This window comes from Leptopilina heterotoma, unplaced genomic scaffold (assembly GCF_015476425.1).
Source record: "Leptopilina heterotoma isolate Lh14 unplaced genomic scaffold, ASM1547642v1 Lhet_201, whole genome shotgun sequence".
Lineage (NCBI taxonomy): Eukaryota > Metazoa > Arthropoda > Insecta > Hymenoptera > Figitidae > Leptopilina > Leptopilina heterotoma.
Window position 1 is genome coordinate 1 of NW_025110916.1, and position 14,509 is coordinate 14,509.

The 14,509-nt window shown below is 28.7% G+C and overlaps 3 protein-coding genes across 3 annotated transcripts; 1 reads left to right on the top strand and 2 right to left on the bottom strand.

Annotated features, from left to right (window-relative positions):
* Positions 1-2,112: 2,112 nt before the first annotated feature.
* Positions 2,113-2,917, bottom strand: LOC122501119. Its single transcript, XM_043610392.1, has 2 exons — positions 2,808-2,917; positions 2,113-2,703 (listed from the first exon to the last, which is right to left on the bottom strand). Exons 1-2 carry the CDS (start codon positions 2,898-2,900, stop codon positions 2,113-2,115), a joined length of 684 nt encoding a protein of 227 aa, XP_043466327.1. The 5' UTR covers positions 2,901-2,917.
* Positions 2,918-5,214: 2,297 nt separating this feature from the next.
* Positions 5,215-9,206, top strand: LOC122501120. The gene is made up of 4 exons (XM_043610394.1): positions 5,215-5,381; positions 5,500-5,692; positions 6,917-6,926; positions 7,440-9,206. Exons 1-4 carry the CDS (start codon positions 5,219-5,221, stop codon positions 9,192-9,194), a joined length of 2,121 nt encoding a protein of 706 aa, XP_043466329.1. The 5' UTR covers positions 5,215-5,218; the 3' UTR covers positions 9,195-9,206.
* A 2,149-nt stretch (positions 9,207-11,355) lies between these two features.
* On the bottom strand, positions 11,356-12,099 carry LOC122501108. The gene is made up of 2 exons (XM_043610380.1): positions 11,967-12,099; positions 11,356-11,842 (listed from the first exon to the last, which is right to left on the bottom strand). Exon 2 carries the CDS (start codon positions 11,839-11,841, stop codon positions 11,356-11,358), a length of 486 nt encoding a protein of 161 aa, XP_043466315.1. The 5' UTR covers position 11,842; positions 11,967-12,099.
* Positions 12,100-14,509: the final 2,410 nt, after the last annotated feature.

Here is a 14,509-nt window from a genome sequence, read left to right on the forward strand (position 1 = left end):
ACAATTTTATATTTAATATAAACTTATTGATATATAATTTTAATATTTTAGAAAGTTTTGTTTTGAGAATAAGTATTATTAAGGAATCCTTATGATTTTTTTAAAACAGTGTTAATTTTTAAATAAGTATTGAAACATTAGTTTAATATATTTTTATCGCTTTCCATTAATGTCTCCGACAAATCCTAATGTTCGTCAAATCAGACATTGTATATGAATCAATATTGTTGTCATTTTTTCTTCTCTTTCATCTCTTTTGAAGCCTCATCTTCGCAATCACTGTCGCTAGATGGAAGATGATCCAATCTCAACATTTCATTCTCATGAAAATCATTTGATTCGTTTTCATGATCTACATGATTTTCATTAATGCTTTTCTTTGCTTTTAGTTCTACAAAGATATGAAATTTAGATTACCTTGGAAATAAATGTTTGCTAACAAAAGCAATTATTTTATATATATACACTATTTTTAGAATATTTGAATCGAAGATTCAAATTATAGGTAGTCTTATATGTGTTTTTAAAATTTTGTTTGCTTTTGTTGGTAATACAAGCCAAGTACTTGAACTTGATATTCGGTCCTTTATAATAATTCAGGAATGAAAACTTACTTGGAATTGCAGGTCGATTTAATTCTGCAATTTTGGCACTGATGTATTTCCTTACGTTTCCCACTTCTACATCTACAATTTCATCGGAATAATTCAAGGAACTCAACCAGTGTTTTGTTATTTCCAAAAAATACAAATTTTAATCAATAGTTTAATAAGAATACTAAGAAAGTACTTTCATGTCCAAGATTAAAACAAACCTTTTTATTATATTTGTTACAATAATCTGTAGACAGTTTGTTTTATAAACTGAGAAAATTCAGACAGACTGCAGGCTTTTCATGGTCGAAACTAGGTCTCCGTTTCAAGAGTCGCAGTTTGTCCTAAAAAGGCAAGAATCTACTCCGGAAGGGCCAGCAGCAGCTCCTGAGGAGTAAATTCTCGCCTTTTCAAGGCTAACTGAGATCCCTGAGACAGAGAGCTTAGTGACTCCAATGTCAAGCCTGTAGGCTTACCAAAATTCTTTCAGTTTTGATTAGTAAAAGATAATTATTTTGAAATAATAAAAGAATATTCACTACAAAATCATAAACATTGCAAACTATTTTATAGATTAGTTAAAGTTTGAAAATATTTGATTTAAAATAATAAAAGAATATTTACTGAAATCATTAAAATTGCAAACTATTGACACAACTACAAAAACATTTTTTTCTTGATATGAAAACTAATTGCGTTTAATATTATATTACACACGAGACAATTTATATTTAACATCCATTCAATTTTTAGTATTCAATTTTGTAGAGAATCTTATTTTTTATTATAAAAGAAACAAAACATATAAAAGAAAAGTAAATACCTTTAATGCTTAAAACTTTAGTAGAATCTAATTTTTTTGGTATTCTTAAAGGATTTTTTTTTCTATTACTAGGTTTGCCCGTCACTGTAGAATCTTTAAGTTCATCAGGTGTAAATAACATCTCACAAATCATTTTTACGAAGAGAGATGGTGAGTTGGAGTTGCAGGCTTCATTATACTTTATTTTCGGCAACCAAATTCCCTTACCAAGATGAATCTAACAAAAAAAATTTTATTCATTTAATATAAGAATATTTTTATTTAAATTAAAATTATTATGAAAACATAACTTTTAAGAAAAAATAATATATTTATTTGAAAAATTACGTGATCATCTGACGCTCGCAAAAATCCAGAAGGAGGATATGAAGAACGGAGGGTACCTGAATTGTTGTCCTTGAGCAGAGTTACTAAAATAAAATTTTTTTGAAGTCAATTACAGTTACATTTAAAATAGAAATTTATATTTTTGAGCATGTGCAAGTAAAGATTTAAAATATATAACACATTTTTGACCTTTCAGATTTAATATTCATGTATTTTTAATTATATGATTTCAATTAATTTTAGAGTAGATAAAAATAAGTTTAATTATAAGGTAAAAATTTTCAGTTTGTTATCTTTGGATAAAAAATAACTTTTGTTTATTGTAAGACATACCTTGAAATTCTTCGCTTTTCTGATGTAATTTATCATTTAAATCTTTAATATTTTCATGTAGGTTTGGATTTCAATTCGTTGCTGATCCACTATTCTCAGTTGCTGATCTAGAAGTTTAGTCAAATTGTTAACAGTATCTTCTAATTTTATGAATCGTAAATTGCAAGCTACACTTTTACAATCTGCATTTGCGTTTGACTTCATAGATTCTTCATTAATAGAAGAGTTTCTATTTTTTTCTAAAATCTCGTCACTCAAATGCTCAGCTGAAGATTCGAAACTTTTAAATGATGAATTTTCCAATACTTCATTGGAATCAGAGATTTCTTGAACATCTTTATCTTGAATGTTTGAATTTTTGTTAGAGGTAACAAATTCTGGAAGTTGTTTTTCTTTATCATGAATTTTTTCTGTGGGTGATATTTGTGACATTCTATTTAAAGCATTCAATTTTTGTGGTAAAACGCCGGATTCTTTTATTAATTTTTTGTCACTGCTAAGAATTTTCTTCGTTGCTTTTTCATTTGAAGCAGAAGCAGAAATATCAACTTGTTTTGAACGCAATTCGTTCTGCTTATTACTAATTTTCTTCTTAATTTCGGCAGCTCTAGTACTTTCAGTACTTTTCTGTAAAGTAAGAGAAAACAATAAATAAATCAGAAAATACATTTCAATTTCTTTACTAAAATTAGGATTAAATAAATAGAGATTTGATGCCATGTGGTACTAACGTTAGTCTTGGCTTTAATTGAAGGTGCATCTGATGAAGATGATGCCGAATCCAAAAATTTGGTATTAATACGAGGTCTGCTGTCCGAAACCATTTTTTGTAGTACTCCTAGGTTGTCTGAAACAGATTTTATATAATTATATCCTCCAGATATATAAATTTTATTTTTTGTTTTAAAAAAACAATTATTTTACAATTTTTTTATACAATATGACTTTATTTCTCTAGTTATTATTATAAAAAATTTAAATTATTTAATAAAATTTCGTTAAACTATTATTTAAAAATATAGAATATATTACTTTGAAGAAAATCTTCAAATTTTATTGTGCAGAAAGTTTTTTTACTAAAACAATTTCAAATGAATTTTTGTCTCACATTTTTTGAATGAAAAATATAATATACGTATATTAATAATGTTCAAAATACACCTAAAATTTTTTAGCAATATACGTTATTTATTATATTTATTTTACTATACAAATGCACTAAATGAATTTTTTAAGAATATCCATTTTTTATTTTTCATCAAACTTACACTAAGAATTCTATATTTTTATGCAATTTAAATAAATACCTTATTAAAAGCAAGTAGATTTTTGCATAATTTTTTTGATTTTACGCATTATACACATAAAAAAGTAAGATTATGCAATTATTTCAATTTTGTTAATTGAATGTATAGATAAAAAATATTTTATACTTTACCTTCAGCGAATAATATGGCAGCGGCATCATAATTATTTTCGTTACCAACAACTTTGTATTTTTTATTTTTATTTACTTGTTCAGCTTTTTCAACCATAGGAGGATTTTTGAAATCGACGTCTGTAAGAAACCTTTTTACACCTCTTCTGCTCCCACTTAAATATTGTACGTAGAAAAACATCATTAACTGTCTTCTGTATTGAATTTCCCAGTATTAAAAAAAATATCAGGAAGCCGTGATAAAATCGTATTATATAGTTACATTTATGCTTATAAAAGTCAAGTGACGAAAGAATAGAGTCCGATTATAAATTTCGAAAAAACAAAAGTTATTTTACATTATTACGTATTTTCTAACATGAAAAAGTTTTTTTGTGTAGTTTGTATCGACTCTTGCTTGGCTGAAATATACTTTAAGATTTTAAAGTTTACAAAAAAAAACTTCCAGAACTTGAGATCACTGATGAATAGACGAGATAAATAACACTTTTCTTGTAAAACTTTTTTAAACACACTCATAATATGAACAGAATTTTCTTCAAAATTTCTTCAATCACACCGGTGTTGCACGTGCACTATTGCCGGTAGCACATATTAATAAAAGACAGAGTGAGAGGAGTAATGCGCATGTCTATATTCAAAAATAATAGCAGGGACGACGAAACTCCACACAAAATTTGTTGTTGTAATAATATTTATTCTGAAAGTTTTTTATTAAAAACTTTTTTATAGTAATAATTAAAATTTAAAAAATTTATAAATTAATATTAAAATTGTTAAATGTTGTAAATTTATTTTTTTTACTTTTCACGTCCTGTAAAATAATCATCACACATATACGGGAAATAAGGCCTGTTCTGACGCTCCTGAAAGTTTGTATACTTTGGCAACCAGCCGTTTAAGATGTTTAAGAGCTTTAAGAGTAAAAATTTATTGGTTATTCACTATTGGTACTATTGGAATTGACCAATCAAATTACTTGTACAAAAGTTAAGTAACTGTATTTTAATGCAAGACAGCTTCAGGTTGTTAATACATAACCTATATAAAGTTCAGAGTATTCTGATTTCTGATTCAAAAAATTTGTTGATCCTATTCGAAAGTGATATTTTTAAGCTAAAGTATGATTAAAAATATTTTTGAATTATTAAAAGAAGTTGTGTAAATAATAAACGGTAAGTATATATTTAAATTAGTTAAGACAAATAAAATAAATAAGTATTTTGTCATGAATCTTAAACTTAACCTTTAAAAAGATGCACATTATAAATGTATTTATATTATTCTTATCCGAAGTTTTAATATAACGTCATTTAATTAACATTTTTCTATGAAAAGTACTATTTATATAACATATTATAATTTTAAGTTTTTTCAAATAATAACTTTTCTCTGTGATTGTTGTCAAAGCAATAAAAAGTTCACTTACAAATAATTAGAAAAAGGAAATAAAATATTGTTTTGCCGTAGTAATAAATTAATTATTAAAAAAAATAATTAATAAATTAATTAGTAAAAATAATAATTAATAAATTAATTAGTAAAAATAATAATTAATAAATTAATTATTTTTTTGCAAAGCAATAATTGTATTTTTAAATATTTCTTTAAAATTATACACCATTTTATATATTATATTGCGTATTATTTTCTGGAGATATAAAATTGATTTAAATATATGTTTACAGCATGTAAAAATAAAAGATGGAGGAAGAAGATAATAAAAATGAGAAAAGAAAAATCTACCGAAAGTTTATAAGACCAGATTATAAACCAAGTATGGTTTCTTCTCAAACTGCTGCAATTTGGAGACAACGAGCTTTACAAAGAAATACACAATCTACTCCATCTGATGATAACAGAATAGGTAATTGTTATTATTATCACAAAAGTTTTTAATGCTCTTTTATTATATTAAATTTTAGAATACAATTTCTTTAAAAATAAAATAAAAAATTAGTCTATATACCATTAACATTTTTTAGTTCACCAACTACACGAATCCAGTGATGACCAACATGAATCTGATGTTGAAACAGTTTCTTCATTAAGCTCTAATGAAATGTCTATTGGTGAAAATTCACTTATTAATGATGTGCCTAGAGACGACGAAATGCGGATGGACACTAACCAAGATTTCGACGAAGAATTGACACGGTGGTCTTCAAGCACTTTTAGGTTTACCTAAAATGAGTCAAAATTGTGCTAACGCAGTTTTATCTGGAATCGTCCCAAGATTCCAAATTTTCATTTCCGAAAATCGTAGCTGATTCTTTTTTCGAAAAAAACATATATAGAGTAATGTCACCTTGAGTGGACCGCTGAAGCTTTTTTTCTAAAAAATTCTGTATGAAAGCAAATTAATCGGAGGTTTCTATTTCAAGCTTTAGTTTAAATCCCTAGATAAGTGTTTATACCATAATAGCTTTGATTTTTTTTTATTGGAAAAAACAATTGACTTTTAAAAAAAGCTAATTTTTAAGGAATGAAAAAAGTGTAACCTTGAGTTGACCACTCCTAAAAAATTGTAAAAGTTATTTTAAATTCTTTAATGTATTTAATATTTCTGATATATTGAAACAAAATTTATGCTTATGCAGCTTCAGACCATGTATGTGTCGCAATGTTTACAAGTGAAACCATTTTTAATAATTTTGTCACATATCACATCAATATCACAAAAAATTAATAAAGAACATAAATCATAGTTTCAAACTAATTTATTGTCAATTTATATCTAAAGAAATGTTGAACTGACATTAAAAATGGAAAAAGCAGGCAGTCCACTCATGGTTATAAACTGTGGTCCACTCATGGTGACAAACAACTTTTTATAGCAGCCACCACAATTTTTTTTGAGTCAAAATTATCACTAAATTAAACTAAGACAATCAATTTCAATGTCCATAGTAGTAGGAAAAAAATAAGTTACCTTTTAAAACTTAAATTTTACACTACTTTTACACTTCTAAATCACTTTACTCATTGAAAGAGCGACTTCTTTTTTGGTTTGTGTTCTCAAAAATGCGTTACATCAAACGGTAACGTATATGATTATCGCGGAACTTAATTTCTTACGGTTTCTAGGTGCGGTGCTGCTATTCGCACTATTTATTTCACGTTTTCGCTGTCAGATAACTTAAAAGCTCCGGCGGTCCACTCAAGGTGACATTATCCCTATGGGAAATTCCACGTGAGATTTTAGTCGACAGTGGGATTTTTTTACAATTAACTTTTTAAAACTGCTACAGCGTAGACCCTTTAACTTAAAACAAAGAACACAAATAGATTAAAATTTATACGCTGCAGACAGTTTTAAAAAGTTAATTGATTGTAAAAATATCCCATGTGATGCTTGCAAGTGATTTTTGAAAATGTTTTAAAACTCATTTAACACATCAGGCCCATTTCGGTACTTTTTGGAAACTTCCTCTATATTATAAGGTATAAATAAATTTAAAAAAAAATTTTTTAAATCCGGCCCAAAGTTAAAAACAATTAATTTGTTTATAAAAAAATTTTTGTTTACATTTTTTAAAACTCGAAAGAAAACTAAAACTTTCATTCTTTGACAACTTTTTCCTAAACTCAATATTTTCGGAATTATAAGCTACTGAATATAGGTCTTCAATTACAAGTCAAAAATTTCGAAAATTTATAACTCGAAAATTTGTACAATTAAACAAAAATAAAAAAATACGAATCTAATTTGTTTCGATACAGAATAGAAAAAGAAATATTTTTTGGCCGATTTTAAGAGGTGGACTTAAATCTCACGTGGAATTGCCCATATATATGTTTTTTTTCGAAAAAAGAATCAGCTACGATTTTCGGAAATGAAAATTTGGAATCTTGGGACGATTACAGATAAAACTGCGTTAGCACAATTTTGACTCATTTTAGGTAAACCTAAAAGTGCTTGAAGACCACCGTGTTGAATGAGCATTCCGCCTCAGAATCAAACACACAAAGTGAAGATTTAGATAGTGAAGAATCAGATCCCGAATTTTTTGACAATGTTGAGGGTAATGAAGATCCAATTAATATATATCCGTGGGAAAATAGAATTATGTTCTCACAATCTAACTTAACAGTCAGAGATGTAGTAGCAATGACAAGAGGGTTTAGTTTACGATTTGGACTGTCATATCAAGCACGGTTAGAGTTAACTAATTTATTAAAGTTATGTGCAGGTCCTGATTTTGACAGTCTAAATCTGTCAAATCATAAAATGTCTCGCATGTTTGAACCTCCGGAAAAATCAATAACATTTTCCTTCTATTGTCCAGCTTGTAAAAAAGTACTGATCTCAAAACAGAATAAAAAATCACAAGCAATCCCTGAAGGATTACGCGATAAATGTGGATCGCAATATAATTTATCGACTAAAAAAGGAAAATACATGTTGATGGTAGATTTAAAATACCAAATTGAACAATTGTTAAAACTTAATGATGTAAAAACTTTTTTAATCGACAGACATAGAAGGCAAAACCCTGTTAACGATATTGATGGAAGTATAACAGACGTTCAAGACGGAACTTTGTATAAATTAAACAATCCTACAAATTCGCGAAACGTTTTGACGCTAAATGCATTTTTTGATGGGGCAACCATGAAAAGAAGTGGTAATGAAAGTTTTTGGGCTATTTTGGTATCTATGAACGAATTACCAATCAATTTGAGATTTAAATACATTATGGTAGGAGGACTTATGATGATTGATAAGGAACCAAGCCCTGATTTAATAAATGCCTTTTCAGAAGAATTTTTAAATTTAATTGAAATTTTGAATACGCAAGGTGTTGATTTAATAGTAGGTAATCGTCGCATTAATTTCTTCATAAATCTTTTGTTTATTGTTGCTGACTCAGTTGCTAGGCCCTTATTGCAGAATCGATGTCAATATAATTCGTATTGCGCATGTAGTTACTGTTATCAACTTGGACTGTATATTAATCTCGTTAAATATATCTTTGATCCCGATTTTATCCTCAGATCGCATGAATCTCATGAACAGGATGTTGATGCTGTTAAAGATCGCCAACAAAATGTCAGACATAGACAAAACAGTAGGAACATAAGGAATGATCGTCGTACTTTCGTCAATGGAGTTAAAGGTCCTTCGAGTTTCATAAATTGCAATCAACGCGTTGATATGGTTTGGAGCTTTTCATTCGAATATTTACATGCTGTTCTTATTGGATCCGTTAAGCAACTATGGGAAATATGGGTTGCAAATGGTTTCTTATCTCAAAAAGATGTTGCAGACATTAACGGATTAATTAGTACCATTACAATGGTTTTCGAAACACATCGAGTTGCGCGAGGATTTTCGTTCAAGTCAAAGTGGAAAGCATCTGTGTGGAAATCGTGGCTATTGTTCTATGGAGTGCCCTGCTTGAGAAAATATTTACCTCCCCACTGCCTCGAGCACTTCTCACTATTAGTCAATACCATTTTTACTTTATTGAAAACGAAAATCACAGTGGAAGAGTTACTTCAATGTGAATTGGATATGATACAATTTGTCGGAGATTTCGAGATTTTATATGGTCAAATAAGTATGACTTTTAAGGGGTTACGCCACCCTGAACGCATGAAAATCGGATGGTTTTTTAGGAATTTTTTTGATAAAACTGTTTCAGGTAGGACTTCTTTACATTTATTGATGCTTTAGTACATATATTGAGCTTTATAAATATTTAAAAAAAAATTGTTTTTAATTAAAAATGGCGGAGATATAACTATTGGCGTGGATCAATTTTTCCGGAGCACTCCTTGATGGTGTACATGATTGGCAGTTCAATTTTTGTCAGAAACAAGTAAAACAATATTTTTCTTAAAAAGTGATAAATTTTGAACAGAGTGACGAAGCCATTTTAAAAAAAAAAATTTTTTACGCAAATGGAAGCACTTCAAAAATTGACATTTTTTTTTTGGCTAAAATTACCGTATAAAAAATTGGATAAAAAATTTTCAAATTATTCAATCAAAAAAATCCCACGTCACTCTGTGGAAAATCTATTTAGGAAGATGTATATTAATTTTAAAGTCAATCGATTGAATAGTTTTTGAGTTATCGTGTACACCGTCTCGAAAATTGTGGTTTCGAGAAAAACGCAAAAGAAGAAAAAAATGAACTTTAGTGTATTATAACTTGAAAATTTTTCAATTTACTATTTAATCAGCAATTCCTGGGCCATAATTTTTTTTATTTAAGAATGGAAGGGATACAATGAAAAGGACCCTTCCTAAATCATGAAAGGGCCCCCTAGACCATTCGAAAATAGAAAGTCGCTGCTTCCAGCAGCTCTCGGCGCGTCCCCACCGCGCTGACTTCTAATGACCATAACTTTTGTAATTAGTGAGACATTGTCTTCGGCGACATCTCAAAATATTCGTTAGAATATAAACTTTGAAATTAAGCAAAAAAAAAAAAATAAATTTTTTTGAATATTTCAGGGTGGCGTAACCCCTTAACGTACATCTTCTACTCCACATAGTTGAATGTGTTCGACGTTGTGGCCCACTGTGGGCAACTTCGGCATTCTGCTTTGAGAGTCACCTGCATGTGCTGAAGCAGTTTGCACTAGGTCCTAAAAAACCAGAGCAGCAAATGGCCTCAAAATCATTGGACATCCTACAATTTAAGATTGAAGCATCCAAAAACATTTTTCATTCTGAGACTGCCAGATTGTATTGTCAAAGAATATTTTCTCCTGCTTTGCTATCGACGTATGTTTCTGGAAGTACCTATGGTGTAACATTCTGTGGAAAGAGTTCACATGTTCGAATTACAAATCCTGCTAACAATGAAATAATTGAAGGAGAATCTTTTTTAAAATGCATTTATAATGGTTGTGTTTATAAAAGCGTAAAAAATACTCTTTCTGAAAAAAGGAATGATACAGTTTTCAAATTAATCTCCGGTGATGTTGTTCAAGTCCAAGATATTGTGAGAACAAACGACTCTTGCTTCTTGTCAGTAATTAACTTAACTGTTATTGACGACGAATTAGTGAGACATTTGTTTAGAGTTCTAGAAAAAGGTAATACAGAAATACTAATATCTATAACTGATGTTACTGAAAAATTAATATTCATCGAATGTGATGAAAATAGTTATGTCTGTCAATTACCTCAGAGTATCGAAATACAGTAGAGTAAACAACGGCGAATACATAACTGCACCGATTTATATTTTCGTATGTGCATTCTTCAATTTCTCGACAAAAGCTATTACACTTTTTAAATATAAATTAAGAAAATTAAATTTAACTTAATTTATACTTATTTAAATTGTGCTAAAATTAAATTGAAATTACCTAAAACTTAAACATGTTAATATCTTTGAAACTCTTTGCTAATTTTCAAGCGAATCATATGTATAATTTAGAAATGGTGATTATTAAAAGAAATCAATAATAGTTTCTAATAAACTATATCTTATGTAAGATGTATTATGATATTGAATGTAATATTATTTAATTAAAATTCGACAAAAAACATTTTATTAATCATTTTTTATATTATTTATTATTATATTTTTTAAATAAACTATTATTACTAAATTTATTAATAATCTTTTATTATACTTAACATTATAATAACAAAATGTTCCAAGATCCAATTTAAAGTCTGTGCGCTTGCGCCAACAATTAAAAACAATTCAAAAAAAGTTTAACTTATTTCCACAATTAAAAACGATTCATGAAAAATATAATCGATTAAAAACAATTGACTAAAATTTTAAAATGAATCGTTTTATATTGTGACCAATCGATTATTTCTAGAAGGGCAATCATTTAAAACTGTCGTTGGGAAAATTTGTTCATTTTTTACGTTGACTTTACATCTATGTGTACCAAGTTAATAATGAAACTAGTTTGAAGACGACATTTGAAAGCACTCTTGCAATTGCTCCAACGAACACGATCTGTAATGTTATCCATTTCTACCGCTGGAGATTCTGATTTTTTTGAATTTTCTCCCATTCCAAATCCTTGTTTCAAATAAAATTCAAACTTTGTATTCAGACAAATAAATTGCTGAATTAGGTTAATACATTTTTGGCTTCCTGCTGAAGAATTAGGTCCGTTTAATATTTCCCTTAAATTTGCAATATATTTTCCGCAAGTTGTCATCCATCCTGCTATGTTTTGAGTCCAATCGATTTCAGTTTTAGTTGAGTTCACCAAATTAAAGCCATCTTCTGCAGCATGAAGAATACTTTCAATCTCCTGAAGAAGCGATGAAATGGTTTTTCTCAACTCTTCTGCAACCTCAGGCTTCAAGTTTGTTTTTCCCTGTCGTTTACCAGCCATTCTAGAATTAAAAAATTTTTTTTGTTAATATTCAGTTTTTCAAAATTTATTTTATAGTTTAAATATATTGTGTAAGATATAATTCAAACTATAAAGTCTTAAAAAATTTTCATATAACATCTTACTTTGAAAATTGTATTTAAAAGATGCTAAATTGACTGGTGCTGCCACCTAAAATTACAACGATGCTGCCTACTGCTGCGCATCACCTAAGCATTCAACGGAGTCTCCCTTCTACACGCCACAGCTAGTGCCGACTTCACGGAGTAATAATAAGGAGACTGTACTACCAGTGAGATACCGTGCCAAATGTCTGCCTTGGTTCACTGAGTAGTAAAGACTTCTCAAAAATAAAGCGCATGCGCAGTTTGCAACTATCTTCGTCACTCTTGAAAGAACGATGAGAGAGATCATTATTTTGACGTGCGAGTTGGAAAGTGTGGTTATGTTTTATTGTTGACAACAGCAACTATACGGGAAAATCAACATTTAAATAAGAAAAAATATTAATTAACAAACTGCAAAGAGAAGAGTAAGTACAATATATTATAATATTAATAAATTGTAATATAGGTGTGAGTAGATATTAATAAAAAGATTATTTTTGTCGAACCGGAGTAATTCTTTTCTTTGTATGATAAAGTGAATGAATACAATATAATATAATGCTATAATCGCTATAATGCTAATATAATTAATATCTACTCACACATTTCCTATATTACAATTTATTAATATTATTTAATAGTATAATATATATTGTCAACAGTAAAACATAACCACACTTTCCAACTCGCACGTCAAAATAATGATCTCTCTCATCGTTCTTTCAAGAGTGACGAAGATAGTTGCAAACTGCACATGCGCGTTATTTTTTAAAAGTCATTACTACTCAGTGAACCAAGGCAGAAATCTGGCACCAGTTTGACTAGGGGATACGCTGGAGAGCAGTCTCCTTATTATTACTCCGTGGCCGACTTGTAGCGGTGGAGCCTTTCTCTTTCTGCTGCGCTGAGACTCTATCTCCCTCTCAGTCTCTCTCACGGCAACTCCTTCTGACGGTGCTCTTCACTCCTCTCTCCTACGCTGGGACTCTCTCTCGCTCTCTCCTCTCCTCTCTCCTATGCTGAGACTCTCTCTCTCTCTCTCCTTCTCTCCAACTTTGCATATAATATTCTTCTGCTGGTTGATCCTCTCTGCTTCTGCTGGTTGATCCTCTCTGCTTCTGCTGGTTGACCCTCTCTGCTTCTGCTGGTTGATCCGGTTGACTCGAAGACGCTGCTACGAATGCTAACTCCATTGAATTCCAGATATTTATACCCAAACTCACGGATTCACACATAGCAAATTGCGCTAGTAAAAAGGGTTAGGTTAGAAATTAGGGTTAGGTAGAAATTTAACAATTTCAAATATACGCGCCATAACCGACTGCAGCGCTAGTGGCGGCCTCGCGAACTAATTTCAAAAACGCGCGCCATTCACCGACTGCAGCGCCAGTGGCGCCTCTAGCGGCAGCCTTGAGAACTAACGCGTGGAACTCACTTTGTTTATCTACTGAGATCCATCAGAGTCGATTTTTGAATTTTTATTTGTTTATTTTTTTCCTGTTACTCAAAAAGTTGACAAATTACAATATTTTTAGAAAAAATCATGTTTATTTTTTTATTTTTCTATTGCACATGATCGAAATCAATTTAAATTTGTCTAGTATCACCACCAGACAATTAATAATGAATAATACAATTTATTTAAATTGTTTCAAATAATGTTAATTAACAAATAGATTACTTCGGACCTTCTTCATAAAAAAAATTGGCTTTTTTGCAGACAAGTTTAAATTTAAGTCTAATTTAGTAAAAAATTATTTTTTTATTTATTTTTTTTATTTAAAAAAAAATAAAATAAAAAAAAAATTTAATTAAAAAATAAAAATTAATTAAAAAAAAATTAAATTAAATTAAATATAAATTAATTAATAATAATAATTAATTAATAATTAATAATTAATTATTTTATATTAAATTAAAATTAATTAAATTAATTTTTAATTTAATAAGTTTAAATTTAAGTCTAATTTAGTAAAAAATTATTTTTTTATTTTATTTTTTATTTTTTTTATTTTATTTTTATTTTTTTTTATTTTATTTTTTTATTTTTTTTATTTTTTTTTTTATTTTTATTTTTTTATTTTTTTTTTGTTAATTAACATTGTTTGCAACAATTTAAATAAATTGTATTATGCATTATTAATTGTCTGGTGGTGATACTAGACTAATTTAAATTGATTTCGATCATGTGCAATGGAAAAATAAAAAAATAAACATGATTTTTTCTAAAAATATTGTAATTTGTCAACTTTTTGAGTAACAGGAAAAAAATAAACAAATAAAAATTCAAAAATCGACTCTGATGGATCTCTAAGTAATTTTAGACCAAGAACATCATTATCCGATAAAATTTGTAGTTTCTAGACAATTTTCAATAGTAAATTGTAAAAAAATTTCACTGCTCATCGCGCTGGAGTGCGCGAGCAGACGGACAAATTTTACTTATTGGCGATTCAAACAGCTAAACTAGCGCATCTGGTGGCCGAGTTTAAACTAATATATACACGACTCCCTGCATGGTGTTCAATGTAAATATCAACATTTTTAAAGTTTTTCAGTTT

Coding starts and splice junctions, on each gene's coding strand:
- LOC122501119 (XM_043610392.1), bottom strand. CDS start 2,900: ATGGTTTCGGACAGCAGACCTCGTATTAATACCAAATTTTTGGATTCG. Junction 2,704..2,807: donor CAATTAAAGCCAAGACTAAC/GTTAGTACCACA, acceptor CTTACTTTACAG/AAAAGTACTGAAAGTACTAG.
- LOC122501108 (XM_043610380.1), bottom strand. CDS start 11,841: ATGGCTGGTAAACGACAGGGAAAAACAAACTTGAAGCCTGAGGTTGCA.
- LOC122501120 (XM_043610394.1), top strand. CDS start 5,219: ATGGAGGAAGAAGATAATAAAAATGAGAAAAGAAAAATCTACCGAAAG. Junction 5,382..5,499: donor ATCTGATGATAACAGAATAG/GTAATTGTTATT, acceptor AACATTTTTTAG/TTCACCAACTACACGAATCC.